Genomic DNA, 23,362 nt, shown 5'->3' with positions numbered 1-23,362 from the left:
GACCAGTGTGGCAATGTGGCATACTATACTACTCTGGAGTGGGTTTAATTTAAGTCTAACCACAGACTGCCTTGTAGGCACTTTATACTGTCATGTAGTAGGCTGGTGGCTTTTGTACTGCTGGAAAACGGCTGTAATACAGTAGCGTGAGCTGGCTACTGTAGCTAGTGTTAGCTGGAGTAACTGTATAGACTGTGGGTAGACTGTATAGACTGTGGCTAGACTGTATAGACTGTGGGTAGAGTGTATAGACTGCAGGTAAATGGTATAGACTGTGGGTACACTGTATAGACTGCAGCTAGACTGTGGGTAGACTGTATAGGCGGAGTGACTATATTGCAATGACCAGTGTGGCAATGTGGCATACTATACTACTCTGGAGTGGGTTAATTAGAGTCTTAACCGCAGACTGCCTGTAGGCACTAGCTGTCATGTGGTAGCTAGTGGAAAACTTGTACTGCTGGGCTTGGCTGTAATACAGTAGCGCTAGGCTAGCTACTGTAGCTAGCACACACTACAGTACAGGAGGTGGAAGGATGTAATCTTCAGGAGCTGTTGATACAGGGAAACACTGAGGGTTTGGGTCAAAGGGATTAAAATGGTGGAGGTGGATGTGAGGAGGAAGGGGGTTGGAAGGGGGTTGTGGGATAGAGCGGGGAGCAGCAGGCGCTGCACCCGACAACAGAGAGGAGGCTGGGAGATTACAGGGTAGACCATGAGGCTGGGAGATTACAGGGTAGACCATGAGGCTGGGGTTGAGGATTCCTTCTCCCTGAGAGCTGGGGGACAGAGAGAGTGACTCCAAATGGCATTGGAACACAGCATTACCAGCCCACTATTCAACAATATGCAGTACCCATGGAGAAGGCTTAGCTTAGCAGAGAAGGCCAGGGCATCGACGAGGACCAGGAGGGAGAGCTGGGTGTTAGGAATGATAGGAATTGGAGGTCCACTGCCATAGGCCGGGTGATGTTGTTGAAAAACCTCTGTGGCCGCCCCTACTACAGCAAACCATTGTGGTCTGCAACCACTCTCCTCATGGCTTCCAGTTTGTCTATGGGAAATCCTACAGACTACATGTACAATACTACATGCGTTCTACATTGTGGACACTGCCTCACCAACGGCAGCAAAACATGGCAGTCATTGCCCTAAACATGTTGATATTCACAACTCCCTGGGTAAAGTCCACTAAGAGAGTTTAAAATCACACTCACCACATTTGACAACATCCACAGCTCACATTATAGTGTTGGTTGAATAGAAGTGTTCCAAACCCCTGTGGTACTGTAGTAGCTGAAGTGGTACTGTAGTAGCTGAAGTGGTACAGGGACAGATGACAGATGTGTTCCACTGACTGCACTGCATGGAGGAACACAACCTAGTGTCTGATAGAGTAAGAGAGATCTCTCTCTCTCTCTCCTGCCGCCTCTCTCTCCCACTTCCCTCTTCTTTGCCTCTCTTTCTTGCCCTTCTTTCTCCCGCTTGCTCTCTCCCTCACTCTCTCCCTCACTCCCTCTCTCACTTTGTCTCTCTCCCTCTCTCTCTCCCTCCCTCCCTCTCCCAGGGGCTCAGAGAATGGATGGCCCTGTCTGACCCGGGCGACACACACGTCTTCTCCACTACACTACTGTACCTACAGCACGCCTGTCTGCTCTCTGCTCGCTACACACACACGCACGCATGCACGCAAACACACACACACGCACATAGAGGGGCCAGGGGACCCATCTCTGTCACCCAGTGGTACAGAGCGCTACGGAGCACTGCGACCTCCCTTTAGGCAGGCAGAGGTCAACTCAGCTCTGACACTCCAGGAGCTGCATGGGAAGACGGAGTGGGGTAGATGGGGAATGGTGGGGGATGTAGGGGAGGGTGGAGGAGATGGGGGAGGGGTCCAAGCATGGGCCTCAGCATCACTATACATACCGTACTTCTGCCACTGTCACCAACACACCAAACAGCCACAAAACTACCAGCCTCCTCTCTTCATGAAGCTGAGTGACCCACCTCCTACACCTGTATGTCCCCCTGTCCTTACCCATGGCATTGGGGTTTAAGAGGGGTGGAACGGCTGAGACCCCATGACCAGAGCATCATAAACTCCATAGATAAGGCAGCAATAGAGGAGCTAGCTCTGTGTGCTCCTGCACGGTGTGCAATGAGAGTGATACCCCACAGATATCACACTCTAAAGACTGCAGGGATATGTTTATTCACACAGCCGGATGTGCAATCAATAAAATGGATTAGCTGCAGAGGTATGTATAAAGGTTATCGGGAAGTTCTCCCCCTCGAACACAGATGCGACCCCACAAAACTATTTTGTAATGTGTCTGCTTATTTCTTCAGAAAAAAAACAGATTTATTTTCTTCCAAAATGTATTTATAAAGAGATATACAATGTGGAAGGAGACAAATGAAATCCCTGAAATGAACCCTATAATGTAATTCTATTGTGACCAGGGTGATAGAGGTGATACTGTATCTCTTCATTCTAGTGCCCATCAGTGATTTTCTTCCTATCTTCTGCCATGTGCAGGGTGTCCATGCACCATGCAGTTCGCTATTCTTCCTCACTCTAACTGTGTGTGTGTGTGTGTGTGTGTGTGTGTGTGTGTGTGTGTGTGTGTGTGTGTGTGTGTGTGTGTGGTGTATGTCTAAACACTCATTCACCCCACTGATCTCTCTCTCTGACCCCCTACTGCAGATGAAAAGCACCCTGAAGAAGGCCTCTCTCTCTCTCCCTCTCCTCCTCGCTCTCTGTTGCAGCTGAAGGTGGGTGGGGGTTCATCGTGACCAATGGCATCCCACCACAGAGCTTTATCCTAAAGCACATTGACAATGCTTTTCACACCTACTTACGGCAGCTGTGCCATGATGGGGGCGGCGAGGCCGGGCGGCCAGGAAGGAGAGGTGAATCATACACAACAGTTCTAAAAGCAGGCCAGGGGCGAGGCTCTTAAAGACGCATAGAATGGACTCCTGAACTAAGCAACCGTGATCCTCTTAATCAAAACCTTGCAGACAATTATTTTAATGTCCAAGGAATTGTTTTATGTCTGAAAATCACACCCTGTTTCCTCCTGTCCTCAGGACCTGTACCTCATTCAGGGAGAGCTTTAAAATCCCTGCTGGGCTCACAGACAGACAACTCCATCTGCTTCCCCCAGATCGATACACAGGCATTTCTCATCATCGATTATACAATTATGCTAAAGCTAAATCAACAGCCCACTCTCCAGAACAAGCCCATTAACCAACCCTGGACAGGAGAGGAGAGTAGGCTAGAAGAGCTGCTGCTTTTTACCCAAGCGCTCTAAAGAGAAGCCTAGTGCTCAGACAGTCCAGGTACTTCACTAGACATGATTATAATGCCACAAGGGTGCAATACATCACTCTTATTAGCCACACCGGAGCACAATGGTATCATAATTAATGGGCACAGCAGGATTGAACGCTGCCCTGACATGGAAAAGTGGGTCTACTTAAGCTTTACAAGGCATTTAAATATGCAGAGTGAATGGCACAGTGAGTCAAAACCCTCCTGCTACGGAGGGAGGGAGAACGGCCAGCTAGGCTACACGCTCATTAGCGTGACACGACACCCTCAGTGGCATTGATACAAGGACGCGCGTCCGTCTGTCTGTGTTGTCCTCTACTGCTACGACAACATGGTGCCTGACTGGGGAGAGTGATGGATGAAACACTACTATACAGCATGCCTCTCCTCTCTTCTGTTTGTCATCAGTGCTGCCCATCACTTGTCCTTCACTTGTTGTTTTTTTCTGTGTCTTTTCTGTGTGTGTCACAATTAGGCTTAGGTTTATGAGTGTTTGTGGAAACATCCTAATTTGGGTGATGTCTTGTCTCGTCTGTGTATTGTGGTTTGTTTGTGGTGGATGTTCACAGAGTGGGGGCTGTGACAGACAGAGACTGGTGTCTGGTGTCTGGTGTCTGTGTGTGTGGTGTTTGCAGGGGGAGGCCAGCCGCCCGCCTGTCTGCCTCCACCAACAGTGAGGGAACAATGCACATAAAAGGCATTCGGAGGAAGAGTCTGTGCTGACGTCTTTCACTGTCTCTGCTGAATGAAGAACAAACGTGTGTGTGTGTGTGTGTGTGTGTGTGTGTGTGTGTGTGTGTGTGTGTGTGTGTGTGTGTGTGTGTGTGTGTGTGTGTGTGTGTGTGTGTGTGTGTGTGTGTGTGTGTGCGTGCATTTCGGTCTGTGTGCTTACGCATGATGTGTAGGATGCTAAGTCTTCTCACATTCTATATAATGAAGTCTGCTGTCTTTAACACCCCCCTCCCTACCATCACCAGCCTCCAGTTTAGTCTTACAGTACAATACTCTACCCCTGCCTGCCACAGTGACATAGTCAGTTAATATTACACTACAGCTACGGTACAGCCTGAGCACGCCGCTCACTCCAGCCTGACCGTGCAGTTATCGCCTGGCTCAGTGCAATCAATTATTGTTGCCGCGGAATCATTAATAATTTCCTAATGAAAACGATTCTGTTGATCTCTGTTGTATTTTAATTAAACATAATTACGCTGCTGCTCTGAGCTGTGGTGGGGCCTCCTTTAGGGTACAATTTTGTTTTAATACACTGATAATGAAATTTTGACATTGTGTCAGTTGTTTAGTTATTATTCAGTCACACTATTTCCCTATGTTCCCAGATAACAGATAATAACCTCAGCACCTCCTATTTGCCGCAGTCGTTTTAAAGGGGAGGGTTGAAATGAACAATTCAATCTGAACTGTTACAGTACTCTCTCTCCTCTCCCCCAGTCCCAGTTTTTAACATATATTTCCCCCTTTCTAAACCAAGCATGTTCTTATTCTGAATTCTCCCTCTTTTGTTTTGGACAGAATATAAAAAAATTCAGATCCAATTTCAAAAGTACTGTGGAAAGACAGTTAAGATTTCAGTTGATGAGAGATGAATGTAAAAAGATCTAGCCAGGTCCCGCAAGTTCACCATATACCTCCGAGGTCTCTGGCTAAGAGCGTGTGAACAACGGACGCGTGAGAAAAGGGATCTGATGGCGAGGACTTATGAACATGAAATAACAGAAAGACACAGCAGTGAGTTACAATCTAATTCTACACCGTATGGGCTTATGTAAAACGCCCTAGTACATTGGTCAATTTCCGCTCCAACAATGGCCGACTTTCTCCAGAGACATATTGGACATGCTGTATCTCAATGTGGTCCGCTTAAGAGGCTTACGTTAGAAAAACTCAGGTGACCTTAGAATAATACGACATAATATCAAGACAGAGCGTGGGTGAGTTTCTAAGGGCTCAGATATCAGGTGACAATGGTCGAGCACAATAGGAGAGCACCGAGTTGAATACAGCCATACTGACTTCCCTGTCATACTGGTAATGATGATATACATTTGATGTAATGTGTGGACAGTAGGTACCAAGAAATCTGACGAACTGTAAAACATGCAGAATGATTGTTGGATGTCCAGTCTTGGAGGCCTACATTATGTTCAGTTATTCTCTCTGTAAAAGGTCAAAAAGAAGAGAAATGAATAATTAAAAGAAGAGCAGTGTTATATAATAGAGAGGTGGTGTATTTCATGACATTGTGGATAGGAGTGATCCTGAAATGATATTTCTATTTATTGTCCCATTTCTTCTCTCTGTTTCTTTTTGTTTTCATTACTGAACGCCGCTCTTTTGATTCAATAGTGGAATAATGAAAACGCCCCAAAAATGATGCAATTACATAATATGCCTTTCTTTCTAAATTAATAAACACTTCCATATTGTTAATCAAATGTACCAATTCTCCACTGATATCCTCCTTCTCTGACTTTCTCTCTCTCTTTCCCTGTCGGTCTCTCACTCTCTCCCTATATCTCTACCAACTCTCCACCATTTCCCTCCCTCCCTCTGCGTTACTGTAACGTGTAATTACTCCACAGACTCTCTGCCTGTTTCTAAAAAATGTCAGTGGTTCAAAGAAACTGTCCATGTGTGGCGCGGAGCATTGTGGAGGTTCCAGGTGGATTTCTCGATAATGAGTTGGTGCAGCAGTCAAGTTGAGAGTTTTAGTAATGGCTGGCTGCTGTGCTCTGTGCTGAGGCACTACAGTATACTGGCTGCCTGCATGGGAGTCTAATGTAAAACAAACAGCACTGTATGCTTACTGTTTTCGGTGCTACTGATAGAGAGACAGCCTGGTAAAAACAGATATGTTTATTCCACTTTTTATATTATCACGTCTTCAAGGGGGAATTGGTAGACATTCTTTATTTTAAAGTAATATATATTTAACACAAACTATGGGCATATGAAACATAGACATAATAACCTACAGTATATAGTCGTAGTTGATAGGGTAAACTCTCAGTGGAAATGTTAGTTTAGAAATGTCTCATTATACAGTGTGTTGTTTGTCAATATTAACAACACAAAATGATAGAGACAGTGAGTGGCAAATCATTAAAAAAGGGACATTCAGTAGAAACAGGACACAGGACAGATTTCAGTAAAATTCCATGTCTAATATTAGATATGTGGTAACCGTGGTATTGTGTTTTCTGCTGGATGCCCGGGGCAGCCCAATGGGGATTCCACCAAACTCACATAGCTCTTGTTCACAGTGAACTAGCATGTATTATACATTACACACTGTTGGACTGCATCAGTCCACTGGGAATCACTTCTCTCTTTTTCTCTGTCCCACAGAATGTCAATGGTTGAAGATCGTGAACATTCAGTGGTAGCCATAGCACACTGACAATACATTTTACTTTCAGATCATCAACAATAAACTACGATATGGGAGGGTGAAACATAGTGCCAACTCTAGTTAAGAGGCACTCCTCAAGAAAGCCAAGATGATTTGAACATGAGCCAAGTAGCCATATTCAGCGAGAACCAATGAACATGCAGTATATTGAGATGTTCACTGACTACCATAAGTCAACTGCCTTTCTTAGCGCAAAACAGACAAACAGACAAACAGCAACACTTGGGGAGAGATGTAAACACTGAGGACCTATGGCTATGTGTGTCGGTTTCATGCAGAGAGGGAGTCATCACTGAGTCATTCTGTACTGTCTGGTGTCTGCATGGGGCCATAGAAATACAATAACTAGAATGATTCTCTCTGGGGCCATAGAAATACAATAAGTAAATAGATTTTGTACAATGACGACAGATATTCTCTCTGGGGCCATAGCAATACAATAACTAAATATATTCTGTACAATAACTGTCTGGGGCCACATACATAGAATAACTAGAGAGATTCTGTCTTGGGCCACATACATAGAATAACTAGAGAGATTCTGTCTGGGGCCACATACATAGAATAACTAGAGAGATTCTGTCTGGGGCCACATACATAGAATAACTAGACAGATTCTGTCTGGGGCCACATACATAGAATAACTAGACAGATTCTGTCTGGGGCCACATAGAAATAGAAATTCTGTCTCAGCCTACAGATTTAGAGCTGCAATTATTGTCTCAAAATGACTACACACAGTAAGGTGACAAATATTATACAATTATTTCCAAATTGAAATTAATTGTATTTTTCTGCATTTTATCCCTCTGTATCGTCTATTGTGGCTTGGCAGGCGTGTGCTTTTGGAGAAAGGTTTAGCGGCTCTATACTAATACAACACAAACGGCTCTCACTGGGGGAATCCTCTTTTTGGTCTGACTTTCACATCACTTCCTTTTCTAATTGAATACGGGTCAACTAGATGCGACGAAGAAGGGGATATGAAGGACAATGCTACAGAGGTGATCACAGATCCATAACGTCCGTTTGTGTGAGATGATGACAGTACTGCAACTCTATCTCGGATGTCTTCTATAATGAATATGAAGACGGGGAGGGGAAATTACAGACTTAACAAAACGAGACCAAATCCTGTTATTACTCCCTTTTTTGTTTCATATATTCAGTCTCCTGGCAAAAAGATTAGGAGATTTTTAAAGAAGTGCATAATCTCCTTTAACAGCTTATCATAAACTTGAATGATTTGGTGATAAAGAGCACAAAGTTAAGTATCCGGTTAAGAGGATAACTCCCCAGTGCAGTCTAGTGATTAGTAGATGAGAATTGGGAGACCGAAAGAAAATCCGGGCTGCAAATCCCAGTTCCCGCTCTGATTCACTTTGAGGGGAAGAAACTCCATTTCAGCTCCTTCGTGAGTCTAGTCACAGGGTAATCATTTTGAAAACGGGATAAATAGAAACCACTTCTTGCATCCCTTTTGAATTCAAACATCTTTATTTACTTATTTATGTGCCTGTGTGTCTCTGGATACACCCGTCAAGACCCAATTATGGGCTGCAGCAACCAGTCAACAGCACAGTGCTTTCATAAAGAGTGAAGTCTGAAGACTGTACTGTCAGTGTCAGTGTGCCATATTAGCATTTTACAATCAGTAACCTTAAGCCCAATCATGAACTATGGATGGGCAGCCATTTTGAGCTTGCCTAATAAGGGCATTCTAGCTGTATCAGACAGCAAATAAATCCCTCATTTTTATTTCAGTGTGATTCGAGACTCACAACCTCTACGGTCACACCCAGTAACCCCAAATTACATAAAAAGAGAGATATGCCATTAGCAAATTTCAGATTATCGTATACATAATAATTTGGGGGAATTGTAATTTGTGAATAGAGAGGAATTCACTCAGACTGTGTACAAAAAGCGAAGGAATATATTTACCTCGTGAAATCGAAAACCACTGACTTTGTGTCTCGTATGTTGTTTTCCCACTCCTAATCAAGACTTTTGAGTTAATACACTAAATGACTTCAGAGGGATGTAAAAAAATATATATTTAGAGTGAAAGACAGCGAGAGACAGACAGACAGCAGAACTTAAGTGGGGGAATTGTCTGTCAGACCGTGTGTTTGGCTGCTGTGGTGTTGCTAGGGGGATAACAGACTGTATACAGCAGTCTGGAGATTGAGCTTACCTTTGCTGTACACCACACAGTTATTTTTGTTGTCTTCTGCTCCTTGCCAAGTCACATCCAGCAGCCACCTGGGGCCCGCGCTGAGCACCACCGGTACACAGCTCTTCATCTTCTGGACAGGGACAGATAACAAACACTAATCATTTGCTTATTTTGGTGATTAAACAAACAATAATTAATAATAGCCACCAAGTTATGCTTCCTCCTCTTCTCTGAAAGCCATAAACAAGGTCATTCTATAAGCTAGTAGGTCCTCTTCTTCTCCCCGCAATGAGAAGATTTGGGAATTGAGATGGTTGGGTGGGGGGGGGTGGGGGTGGCAGAGGAATGGGATCAAGGTGGTGGGGGCAGTTGGGGTAGGAGAGTGGCTGGAGTGGTGGGAGAGAGGGAGGGGGGACATACAGTGCTGCTAACGCCTGATCCCTATGATCCCAATGATACAGTATCAGATCTCCCAGATTAAGAAGATATCGGATGCCCAGAATGCCGATGACTTTTAGAGTGAAGGAGGCGAGTGTTCAGGAGTGAACTTTAGGCACATTGTGCTGCGCTATCGCTGGGATCTCACTATTTCCTGAAACAGCCAGGGAAGAATTGAAAGAATCAGTATCTATTTCAAAGGGCGATTGAGGCTACGTCTTATAATATGCCGGCAAATTATTCTGAATGTGTAACATCATTTTTCTTCTGGGCTCGGGTCAAGCATTGCTGCTTTAAGTTATTTCTATGGAAGGAAAACAGGGAGATAGATACTGTGGCCCCGGCTAAATGTATTCACAACCAGACATGGAGAGGGGTCGGTCAGATTGTAAGGCCTTTCTATTTATTTTCATATGATTTTCTATTCTATTTTATTTTTTAAATGGCTTTTTTTCTCTTTTTTTTTTTTACAAAGGGTAATGAAAGCCAAGAGTACATCTTCAGTGCTCATGGAGAGGGGTAGAAGCATCTTTCTTGGGCAGCCGTTACAGTAGCCTATTGCTAGCAGGCAAAATGTCAGTATTTCAAGGCCATTACTTTTTTAACCCCCAGGCCCTCCTTCATTAGGGTGTTACAGAAATAGTTTAGCTAAGAGAAAATAGGCTGGGGTGCAATCTCTTCTCGACACTTCATTTATATTTCCATTTGAAACAGGCTGCCATGAGACACCATCCATCTGCCTAATGCAACAGAAAAGCACAAGTTGTCTCACTATGTGTTTCAGATATTTCTTCGGAAAGGCAGCAACAACCCTTGAAGGATAAATGCAAAGGCCACTTTCACACGTTAAAGGTCTGAATTGGCACAGATACACACAAAAGATTGATTTATTACGCACGCAGGTGAAGGAGTGTTTAGCCACGCACACACACAGAAATCTTCCGTTAGTAGTGACTGAGGATTAGAGGGCTCTCTCTCTTTCCTGAGAAAACAGAAATACTGTAGGCTACATTCAATAACAAAAGTGCAGACAGCATACGGGCTCTGATCTCAGTCAGTCTGTCACACACAAATGAAACAATACGTAGAAAACTCTAGTTCTTACATAGCAGCTCGAAGCAATGGTGGACTTGTGCCAGTCAGACGGATCAAACACCTAGTGAACAGCACATTGTGTCTGTTGATTTTCTCATTCCTTAATATTTAGGTATCTTATCCCACCCTGGCAGAGGAACAGAGAGAGACCTCCGTCATTTAAGCCGTCCTCTATTTCACATCTCAAATTAGCCTGACAATAAAGTCGTATATCTTCGGCGAACCTGTAAATCTCTACAACCCTGTCAAAAGGAGCAAAGGAGACGGATCTGATTGTTGCTACGACGACTATCTAAAATGAGAATCGGATTAACCCTTTGTCAGATCTCCAGACTGGGGGCCATCTCTCTTATTTAGCGGTGTGAGGCTTCTTCTTCCCCTCTTCCTGTCCGTCTTGTCTCTAAGGCCTTCTGGGAATTCACTATATTACACTGCCTCTCACCAGGGAGAGAGTAATAATAATATATGGGTATAGTTTTCAACATTACAAATACTGTAAGAAAGCAAACATATTTACTGGATTACATTTCCTTTAATATTGTATTTGAATTTGAATTATTTACATTATTGACATTTATTTTTGTTTCAATGTGTTTTCTTAATATAACGATTAATTGTTAAAATCGTCATAACATGTCTTATTAATAAAACTAAACATAACCAATTGTAAATTAATAAATTAACTGAATACATTTATCAAAATAATGGTCAATTTATCATATAGCTGTATTTTTCATTTTGCTGTAATTTAAATGCGCTATTCATATAAATGTACTACTCTAAATAATGACTATGTTGGGGATTTGAAGTATTTCAGACAAAGGAATGCAGAGAAGCTGTAGTCTGGGTATAACACACAATGATGTCACCAAGGGGAGGAGCATATTAGCCTTAAATAAACACCCTCTTCCTATACAGTAAATACAGTACATTTGTAGTTAAAGCTTCAGAAAAAGCCAGAGTGACAAGGAGAACATGTTGATTTCTCTGGAGTGAGGAGGATGTATACAAAATAAAAACATACCCCTTTCTCTAACTACCAATCACAACTAAGGAATGTGACGTACAACAGTGACTCTGTCCTGTTCCACTTCCTCATGAATACATGTATTCAGAACAGCAAATAATACTGACCCCTATTGGATATTACAACATCAACACCACCGGCTTTAAAATCCAAAGCCACACACAATAAGGTTTCATTCAGACTAATATTAAGACTAGCTATTCTACAGTGTCTACGGATCAGAGGACTCCACATTTTATTGACAGTGATTAATGGAGTGTTCATCACCATTTACAGAAATTAAAATAGGTTGATGAATTCATTCAGAATTAAACAATGGTCATGTTCAAATTTGAAAATGTATGACAATTAACTCTGTCCCTAAATGTTTTTTCTTCAATAAAATAAAATAGGGACATTTGAAGTAGCTACAGTAAATTAGATGGAAAATAAACGTGACAAAATGTGTCACTTTATAATGTAACATTATGGATAAGTGTTGAAAACCATCCACCCTTCCTCCTCATGGTGTGTTGTGGTTTATCCACCCTGTTCCCTCACTCCAGTGGTTTCAATACTCTCCCAGGGTTTTTTTCTGAGCCTGTTACCGTTCAACCAACGTGTAAAAGATACAGTGACCAAAACAGTGTAGTCAGCTAGGAAGTGATTACAAACTGATGCTCCAAAGTCGCTATAAAATGAAAATCAATATTTCCACAAGTTGCTGCAACATAAAAGATAACCTTCATTGATTTTTCTAGACTTAGGCCTCTGTGATAAAATCTAATATAAATTTTCAGCCACACGGATTTGGATCAGAGCAAAGAGCAGGGGCTGAGCGATAAGTTCCATTGCACATCTCTCATAGTTGGATTTTTCCTCCTTCCTTCCAAAGGCAGAGCCCTAGCTATTTATAATTGGCACTGTGTGAGGAAAAGCTTCTATCAGGAATCTGTTCTAATTTTTATTACTGAGAAGCTAAAGCCTGTTCCAGATAATTTGGAATTTTCAGGGGAATTGTGATGGAGTTGATGGCAGCGCCGGACTGACTCCAGAAAGGAGCTAACCTGTAATAGCCTCTGCGGCTGGGCTGATTAAATGTTGCCATAGATGAAAGACCTGCCATCACCGCAATAAATTAACCAATCACACAAATCCCAAGTCGCTACTAATCCCTCCTTGATACCATGATCCTCAGATCAGCTGAAGGAGGTGAGGAAGAAAGTGGCTTGTGACACTCAGCTTCCTCCTAACTCACTGGTTTCTTGTGTAAACAAGCTAATGATATCACCACTGACCATTTCACCACCACTGGGCAACTCTTAACCCGCTTCACGGTCAGGCCAGGGGAAATCGATATCAATCGTTGGTGGGAATGATTCTTTCCTCATCTTTTTTCTACCAAGGTCACAAATGTAGTACTGTATCTGTCCTGATCCCCAACTGCAGAGAAATCAAACCCAGTTTTAGTCTGAGCATCTTTACAGTATATTCTACTTGTTGTTTTGCTTAAAAGGTCCACTGTATATCCAGTAGCCATGGATATTAAAAACACATAGAGTATGGAAGACTAAATGTGCTCTTAATCATAATACAAATGCAAATATATTTTTATAGCATTTTACTTCGAAAATACAAATTTCTGTTTTTTATATTTCAATAATATTTATTCCGTTTCTTAAACGAAACTAGTCCTTAAGTCCAGTATAAATATAGTTTTTTTTTCTTTAGTGAAAAACATTGTAAATAGTAGAAGAAGCAGCAGGCTTCTTTCCTTCAGTTCATCTCTCTCTGTTTTTCACTCCCACACACAGCGCTTGACCCAGCGTTCATATTTTAACAACATGTCACTAATAGTTTTGATGTGTCATGTCCATATAAGACTCGGGTTAGCCCTTTATATGAAAAAAGAAGGGCAGAAAAGCTTATGGATGTGTTATGTCAAGTTTCTATATTATATGTTACTACGGTGGAGGTATATAGGGATAAAGGATTTGCACCTGTTTACAGCATACTACAGCACACACCTTGATAACGTCCATTGCAATTAGTTGTTCACCACGATGAAACAAATTGCATGTGGTCAACTGGAAATTTCATTAGAGGAGATTTTCCTCTAGCCCTCGTTATCTCATTCCGTATTAATATTTCTTTAGCCTCAAGGACGGATGACTTGCCAGGGTCTTTCTGTCGAATAAATGGCCAAAACCCTTTCTCTTTCAATCCATCTCCAAGTTTCTATGCATGTATAGAAAGCTTATATTCAGAATATGGATATTTATGTATATTTTCCTTTAATTTAACCCTAAAGAAAGACGATTATCTGTCAACATCCCACATGAACTGGGAAATGCTTCCAATGCATCCATTTCTCAGGTCTCATTTCAAGCCGTTCTCTCCATCTTTTAACGATAGTATAGTTACATCTGCCCCAATAAAAATATACAGTACCTTCATGTAGCTTTCTTTCTCTCTCTCTCTCTCTCCCTACAGTAGCATCTGCTATTGGGAGACTAAATAACAGAAATATGCAAAAATTCGACACTAATTCCCTTTAGAGATAGATCTTGGCTGCTGCCCTGTCATAAATCAGAGCATTTCGATATGAAATGAGGCAAGCTGCTCTAATCATTTCTGCATTTCAAATTGGATCACTGGCTCAATCGCTTGGCTTTTAAACTGCTTGCCTAAGAGCAAATGTGAGGTGGGAGATAATTCGGCAGAAATCTTCTCCCTCCCTGCACTCGCTCTGTGCTGCAGTTAGTTTACTGCTTGAGTGCAAAAGAATGCTTTTTTCTTTTCTATCCCCCCCCTCCCCACACACACATCTTTCTCTTTTCAACTTTGTTAAATTGACTTTTCGTTTTAAATCGATTAAATTGAGAGTCACTGCTGTTCCTGGAATCTTTAAAAGGACACCAATCACTCTGCCTTTAGTTGTTGTTGCTATAATGGCAGCTACCCATTGCTGTGCCTTTAGTCTGTAGACCATGGCAGCCATGGGAAATATACATACAGTATTTGATCATTTAAGTGACATCCTATCTGTTCTTACTTATTTGAATGTATCTATCTGTTCCTGATTGTAACCACATACGGACAATAAGTGACCTTGAGTCTTAAATACCACATTGAGTGTATGTTGATTGATCATTACAATACGACATACCTAAAGCCACATATGGAGTAAGACAGGGAGGCAGAGAAAGACAGGGTCAGAAAAAAGGAGTGAGTGAGGGAGGGAAAGCAATGAGTTCCAAGCGTCCTCCATTCTCCCAAACCTCCAGGCAGTCAGAGCTGCTCCAACTCCAAACCCATTCAGTGTAGTGTAAGATCTACCTACCCTCCAGACAAGTCCTCACTCTCTCTCCTTCCCCTCCCCTCTTTTTCTCTCTTTTTGTGGTGTGAGGAGGTGGTTGGATTATATGTATATAATAAAAATTAAATAGAAAGAATAAAAAAAAAAAAAATAAAATCAAAAAATAAATATTTATCTTTCTATAAATCTAAAAATATCCTTCTTCCTTTTGCCTATCTTTTTTAGTTTATCCATGTTAATCCATGAACTGCAGGTTGCAGATACAGAATATAATGTGTAGCCTATGTATCATTATTTGAAGTAGGGAAGAAAGAAAGAGAAAGTAGAATTTGTAATGCATGCTTCACTACTTAATAATGACTTGGAGGTACACATCCTGTATATGCACGTCTTCCTACTGTTTGGCTTCGGTCAGAGAAATAACATTGAATGCCTCAGTTCTCGCTATTTGAATTCAATTGGGGACTTGTTTGATCTTTGCATGTAACTTAGGGCTCGGCTCCTGGAGCCATGAGAAACTATGTGAGCACATAATAGAGAAGCGACAGCCAGCGATGTGTTCACCTGTATGGTACATTACTGTTCCCCCAGGGTCACTGAACCAGCCAGGTGGCTCATATTCCGGACAGCTCCACTTTAAACACACAGGAATAAACACACGGAGGGGCCTTTCTTCAAAGAAGACATGAAGAGACAAAGTCTATCAGCCATTAAGGTCACAAGCTATCCCTCCGCACATAAACACAGACCTAGGAGCAGTCATAAGTCAGTGAAGACAAACAATCACATTCAAGGAAAGATGATGCTTGAATAAAACCATGATAAACCTCAATGCCCCTTTAAGGTACAGCCTTGGATTTTAATACGTTTCTTTGAACTCTTATTTCTTCTCTGTGAAGTCAGAAATCACGATGCAATAAAAAAAAAGCATCTACGTGGCATTATATTTAAGGAAGCTATTTTGCGCAACCCTCTGGCCTTCCCTGAACTGCAGAAAAATCTTTACCTACCGATATTTGCATAATTATTTGATTGTATACCTATGACACAGAAACAGTTTGATTCTCGCGTGCACTTTAGAGAAATGGGGGCCTTAATAAATCCCCTTTATAAAGACCGGCCATATTTACACTGAGGTAAGTAAATAAGATAAAGATGGTGAACTTGCCCCCACTAAATGTATTAGACGTGAACTCCCTTATCACAGTCTCAGCACACGGACTGTTAAAAGATGGGGTTCCAGGACGGGAAATGGTCTTTGTTACCCAATTAGTTTCTTGACGACCCTGTGGTGTAATATTCCTGTTTTGACAGCCTCATAAACACACACACACACAAACACACATTCACACACACACATACATACAAACACCCACACACACTGCTATGTGCTGGACCACCAGGCCTGTGAAGCCGACACTGTCCAGGCCTCCTCGCATCTGGTCTTATCTGGGTTCTTTATCTCAAAGTCTCTGCTGATAGAAGACCCATGTGACCACCGACCAAATCAGCATTCTTCACGGAATACTTTCATTTTCTGCTGTTCATCCATCTGGAGTCATTTGACAGGGTTTTGTCTTTGGGCTTTGGTGGGCCCCAAGCCAGGCTAGCAAGGCTTGGGGGCTGGAGTACTGGGGGGCTGGATTGGGGCTGGAGGCCGGAACAGGGCGGACTTATTAGAGACCGGCAGCAGGGACTCGCCCTCGCTGGAGGAGGTGAAGCAAGCAAAGCCTCCACTGTGTTCCTCGACTCCTCCACCAGCGCAACCAAGAGGAAAGAGAACACAGCAGCCCAGCCTAGGCCAACCCCACGTAGAGACTTAGATTGCATCCTAAATGGCACCCTATTCATTCCCTATATAGTGCACAACTTTTCACCAGGGCCCATGTAGTGCACTATATAGGGAATAAGATGCAATTTCAGACTGGGTCTTAGAGTGGCCTGGTTTACGTGTGGGGAGATGTGATGTGGTGGCAGCATGCTATAAATAATGGATGGCATCAGTGGCATGGCATCAAACGGTCCTGAAAACATCAAGCAGCCTACATGTTATGATGCATTCTTAAATGTATATTATTTTGACATTTTTGCTTTATTCAGACAGATTAGAAACGGCGGGGAAGACAGATTAAGAGGAGACAAAGTGGGAAGACGGGGATTGAACCCCAGTCTCCAGGGTTGCATACATGTACCTACTGTAGACCAGCAGACCATGGGGCCTGCACGTAATGATGCATACTAGTGGGATGAGCAACATAGTTGTCTAGGACTGAAAGTTCTTCAAAATACTGATAACATAATGATAAGGATGATGAAGTACTGTAACATATGTTGTAGGTAATTATAGACGAGACAGAGTATGTGTGTGTGTGTGTGTGTGTGTGTGTGTGTGTGTGTGTGTGTGTGTTGACTGCTGAAGGGAATGGTCAGTCCTCTAAAACTTTAACCAGCACCATAAATAACTTTAGTCCCCACTGTAATGTAGAATACTATCAGGAGTTTGCAAATGGAAACAATCAAGGATTATCTGGAGCACTTCTCAGGGAAGTTGTTTCAACATATCACAAGTACTGCCATGACAGAGACAGATGGCAAAGCAGCTGGCACCACTCAACTTCTTTTCACTTTTCTGTTTTCCCCCCACTGCAATGGAGGTCTGTTGTGTATGTTAATGGATATATACTCTTTGGTTTGACATAGAAGCTCACGTTGACTTTTCTAAGTTACACACTATGACTTTTCTCAAAGGTTTAGGAATGTTAATGAATGTTTCCGCTAGCTTGGGTACTTGTTGGGTTCTGACGTGTGGTAGACACAGTGTACCTCGCTTCAAACGAGACAGACAGTTCAGAACGATTTAGATCAAGTTAACATTTCACGCATTTCCTTCTTTTACAGGATGATATATATCTTGCCGAATGAATCAAATGGTCCTGAATGTTCATGTTTATATCAGGTGTTGAATTATGTTTATTGAGGACCATAAACATTCTACACCTCTGTACTGCATGTTATGCACAGACTGCACAAAACATTAAGAACACTTTCCTAACATTGAGTCGCGCACCCTATTGCCCTCAGAACAGCCTCAATTCGTTGGGGCACGGACACTACAAGGTGTCGAAAGCGTTCCACAGGGATGTTGGCCCTTGTTGACTCCAGTGCTTGAAACAGTTGTGTCAAGGTAGCTGGATGTCTTTTGGGTGGTGGATCATTCTTGATACACACGGGAAACTGTTGAGCATGAAAAACACAGCAGCGTTGCAGTTCTTGACACACTCAAACCGGTGAATCTGGCACCTACTACCATACCCCGTTCAAAGGCACTTAAATCTTCTGGCTTGTCCATTCACATTCTGAATGGCACACACACACAATCCATGTCTCGATTGTCTCAAGGCTTAAAAATCCTTCTTTAACCTGTCCCCTCCCCTTCATCTATACTGATTGAAGTGGATTTAACAAGTGACATCAATAAGGGATCATAGCTTTCACCTGGATTCACCTGGTCAGTTTATGCCATGGAAAGAGCTGTTCCTAATGTTTTGTACACTCAGTGTATGTTCTCTCTCTCTCTCTCAATTGGCATGTCTATTTGAAGCCCCAACTCAACATAAAAAACGTCCATTCTCACTGTAACATTTAGTGTACAGATCCATTCCCTGTATGTATAGCGAGATTGAGTAAACTATGTAGCCATCACAGCAGGGCTGCAAGGCACAAAGCAAGTCAGTGAATTCTGCCTTCCTTATCTGGGGACCAGCCATATCTGTTTGTGGTGATGTAAGGACAGGAGAATGTCAGGTTCACTTGTAGATCAAGTCAACCATGCATTATCTCAAACAGTGGAGCTCAGCCCCAACAGCCCCAACCCCAGTAGCACTGAGCAGCACTGAGCCCTTCACAGCTAATACACCACGGCATGGCGGCATGGCCACAGGATGGATCCCAGCAGAGCACAGAGAGAGGAGCCATAGAAAGGAGCTTAGAAAGACACCAAACAATGGCCCCGGGGCCTGGACACCCCCCTCTGACACAGGTCATAACCCTAGTCTCCATTCGACTCACAAGTATGCCTAACCAAGCGTTGTTGTCAGATCTTTGTCATCGAGCTGATGGTTTAGACTGAGAGAGGGATGAATTCAGTGGAATATGTGGTTTTTAATCAAAATAATGCGGTATAACGTGAACTCTTTAATGTGCGTGCTGATCAATAATAGTGTTGATAGAAATGTGGGGCGCAGTGAATGTCAGAGAGACCGCCAGATAATTACCATTTTACCCATCTGAAGAGACCCCAGTCTTAATATTGGTTTAAGCCCAAGAAATAATTGATGCATGCAATCACAAATTGGTTCCCAGCCTAAAATTTGGGGCCATTATTTCATTAGATGGAGCCACATTCTTTGTGCCAAAATTATTTGTGTGTCCAACATAGAAATTCAAATCCGGTTAGTGCAGATAATTGTCTGGTTTTACCAACCACATCCAAGAGGGTATTACTTTCAGACAGAAAGGATAGGTCGACTTTATATACAAAATACAAGAAATCAAATACATTGTTGTTTTTACTTCTTAGTGTGCTGTATGGTGCTGAGGCAGTCAGTGTGTTGCCAGTAAGCAGTAGCAGAGAGGTGGTGTACTGTAACTACTATCTCATGGGGTGTCTTCTTGCATATGTAATTGGATGTTGTACTGTAAATAATTGCCTGGGCATGTGCCAGTGTGATGATGATGATGATGATTTGTGTGCTTGCATGTGTGTGCATGCTTACGTGTGAGTGTGTGTATGCGTTTGTGTGCACGCGAGTACATGTGTGTGGGCGCACACCCGCATGCGCGCGGACGTCTGTGTGCGCGTCTACCCCATCCGTACTCCACTCTCAAGTCCCACTGATTCTCCTTTCCAGCCATGTTGAATCCTCTTTCCTTATCAGGCAAGCCCAGGCCTGCATCAGGCTCTCCTTGCTATGACAGAGGCTACAACAATAGGCCTGCGATACCGCTGCTTAGCGCTGCGTTTCGAAGGGGAAACCTGCCACGGGCGCAGATTAACAACACACAGACACACAAAAAATAGATTGCAGCCTCCAAAACAAAACATTTTTCAGAATGCCTTCTCTTGATTAATGAAGCAATGACAAGAAGAAAAATATAATTTCGGAGCAGAAAAATCCGCGCCACCACTTGTTCAAGTTTAGGGGGTAGCCAACAATAAACATATTGACGGGAGAGGGTGGGAACCGGGAGGAGATAAATGTCTGAGTGATGGCTTGAATAATTTTTGGTGCTTTTTTTGGAGCATGGACGGCAGGACCTCATTTCTCACCTTGTTCTAAATGACACTATAAAACCCCTCCTGTGCCTGAGAGACACCACCTCTCTCCCACCTGCAAATTAGGACAGTATCTTGTCATTTCCCTTTTTGTCTCCACTCTCTAGGTAAGACTCTCTGTTCACAACCAAAAGGAGAGTCTACTCTTCTCAGAAAACACACATAATACTACAGACGATAAAGAATACTGTAGCAGCTAGCCACAATCACTTGGTTGCAGTATATAATACACATATTTCTGACAAAATTCATGATAGAAATGTAGATTTTTGTTGTTGTTGAAGAACTGTGAAACTAAAACAATGTCTTAATATCCTAATGTTAAGAACATGACACAGGATTTGTCTCTGCCCTTTGCTTCACATGCGACAACATTTCCACTGCCAGCTGCTTCCCTGATGTGGCTTCCTGTCTCTCCATTCAGAAACACATCACACAGGACCAAATATTACAGACAATATAGCCTACAATATACAAAAACAATGTCTCTTTCCTTCTGATATATAAGGAACAACAACAACAAATGTAGTGTTCCCAGGATATGACCATTAATGATATAAACTCACCTGCCTCCTGTTGTAGAAACATACCCTGTTTTCTGTCTGTTTTAGGGGTTGCTGTCCTAAATATCTTTGCATCACTACCAACAGAGGGCTAAAGTAAAAAGATCAGCATCCACTGAAACCAGGCCTTACAATAGACCTTTATAATGAGCATTATGAGCATAGAGCAGGAGGCTCCAGCCTCAGCAACACGCATCTAGAACAGACAGGCCTCCAAATCTGCAGCTTATTATTAGCCTGAATCAATTATCAACACCTCGAGACAGAACCCAGCTAACCAGCACGCTGGGGCCTACTCTGGCCCAGCCGTGGACCTGTTCTCACATCCTGTCCCGCTTTGTGTAATTACTACTTTTAAGACACCTGCTACTCAATAGCTTCGACACAGACGTGTCATTTAGCCCTCGATTGCAGACATTTATGTCTCAGTGTCACTATTCATTTGGGTTAATTTGGGAGTGTTGGCTGGTTGGGCCGTGCGAGTCTGGGCTGGGCTGGCTGAATGTGCTTGTCGCTCACCTGGTTGTGTGGCGGGGCTGGCTGGTGTAATTGGAGCTTAATAGTCTGATTGATCAGGGGAAGAAGTGAGAGAAGTGAAGGATGAGGCTGAGCGCTGGCAGCTCCATCAGTCAGAGAGGAGAACCCTGCCCAACCCTGGGCAGAACAGAACACAACCAAACAGGCTACTGACAAGCTGGGGTTGCAGCTTTGAGCAGCTCACTTTCTATTTCTGTCTGGGCTCTCGCTCAATGGTTTCGCTCTCTCTCTCTCTCTCTCTGGTCTCTCTCCCTCTCTCTCTCTGGGCCCTCTCCCTCCCCCCTCTCTGTCTGGGCCCTCGGCCTCTCTCTCTGGGCCCTCTGCCTCTCCCCCTCTCTCTCTCTCACTCTCTCTTTGCCCTCTCCCTCGTCTCTCTTCCTCTATCTCTCTGGGCCCTTTGCCTCTCCCCCTCTCTCTCTCTCTCTTTGCCCTCTCCCTCTCCCTCGTCTCTCTCCCTCTATCTCTCTGGGCCCTCTGCTTCTCCCTCTCTCTCTATGTGACCTCTCCTTCTCTCTCTCTTCTCTCCCTTCACACACTATACAATACCCCAACCCTAGGAAATTACTTTGTTTGGACTTCAGTCCCCGAGTCCTTCTGGGATAAATGACTTTATTGAAAGAACATTCTATTTCTATGGTTGATACAACGCACTGAGAACCTGAAATCAGTTCAACGTATTCCGTGATTGACGTACCACTTATATTTCTTTCTTTGAAGACAATCTCAATTGGGAAAAAGGGAGGGACATTTAGACCTAGTGTGATCATCTAACACCGATAAAGCATGAAGAACAACTTTGGTTGGAGTGTCTAACCAGAGGTGTATGTGTGTGTTAACAGGTCCCTATAGCAGCAGCAGGCTGTGTGTGGATAGCTACAGTACCTCACAACAAACCCAGAACCCCTGCAGCATGGGGCTGCTGCCACGGCCTTCCATCAGCTGTGAAATCTGCTTTTCTCTTTGATAAAGGCTGGAGATGTGACCCTATCTCTGTCCTACAGATGTCCAGATTTCCTGTCATGCTCTCCCCACAGGTTTTTCTCTCTCTCTTTCCTCTTGTTTGCTAGTCCTGCTGGACAACTGTAATGCACCACTGTTCTCCCCCAGCATCATCCATCACTCCCTAGCCATAGAGACCCAGAGTAGACCCACAGGAGACCCATAGAGAGACACAGTAGACCCACAGTAGACCCATAGAGAGCCACAGTAAACCCACAGTAGACCCATAGAGACCCACAGTAGACCCATAGAGACCCATAGAGACCCACAGTAGACCCATAGAGAGCCACAGTAGACCCATAGAGACCCACAGCAGAGCCACATTAGACCCACTGAGAGCCACAGTAGACCCATAGAGACCCACAGTAGACCCATAGAAACCCACCACAGAGCCACAGTAACCCATAGAGAGACACAGTAGACCCACAGTAGACCCATAGAGACCCACAGTAGACCCGAGACCCACAGTAGACCCATAGAACCCATGAACTAGACCCATAGAGACCCACAGTAGACCCATAGAGACCCACAGCAGAGCCACATTAGACCCACTGAGAGCCACAGTAGACCCATAGAGACCCACATTAGACCCATAGAGAGGCCCTTACAGTAGACCCACAGGAAACCCACCACAGAATACAGTAACCCATAGAGAACACAGTAGACCCACAGTAGACCCATAGAGACCCACAGTAGACCCATGAGGTGCCACAGTGAACCCATAGAAACCACAGTAGACCCATGAGAGCCACAGTGAACCCATAGAGACCCACAGCAGAGGCACAGTAGACCCATAGAGACCTGCAGCAAAGACCCATAGAGAACCACAGAGAGACCCCACAGCAAGACCCACTGAGACCGATAGACAACCACTGTAGACCCATGAGAGCCACATAACAGACCACAGTAGACCTGAGAGCCACAAGTAGACCCATAGAGACCCATAACCACAGTAGACCCATAGAGAGTCACAACAGACCCACAGTACCACACCTAGAGACCCACAGAAAAACCACAAGACACAGTAGACCCACAGAGACCCACAGTAGACCCATAGAGCCACAGTAGACCATAGAGACAGACCCACAGTAGACCCATAGAAAACCCACCAGTTC

The 23,362-nt window shown here is 43.5% G+C and overlaps 1 protein-coding gene across 3 annotated transcripts in view; it reads right to left on the bottom strand.

The window, feature by feature from the left end:
• LOC106579058 (zinc finger protein ZFPM2) overlaps positions 1-23,362 on the bottom strand; it is a 154,751-nt gene that overhangs the window by 45,433 nt on the left and 85,956 nt on the right. For 2 of the 3 annotated variants that reach the window (XM_045718570.1, XM_045718568.1), the window contains one exon: positions 8,974-9,085. In XM_045718570.1, coding sequence (XP_045574526.1) covers positions 8,974-9,085 — 112 coding nt within the window. The remainder of the gene's footprint in view (positions 1-8,973; positions 9,086-23,362) is intronic. The other variant, XM_045718569.1, reaches the window with a different exon arrangement.

This window comes from Salmo salar, chromosome ssa05, assembly GCF_905237065.1.
Source record: "Salmo salar chromosome ssa05, Ssal_v3.1, whole genome shotgun sequence".
Classification (NCBI taxonomy): Eukaryota; Metazoa; Chordata; class Actinopteri; order Salmoniformes; family Salmonidae; genus Salmo; species Salmo salar.
The sequence above is the reverse complement of the archived record's forward strand: the minus strand, read 5'-3'. Positions and strand labels throughout refer to the sequence as shown.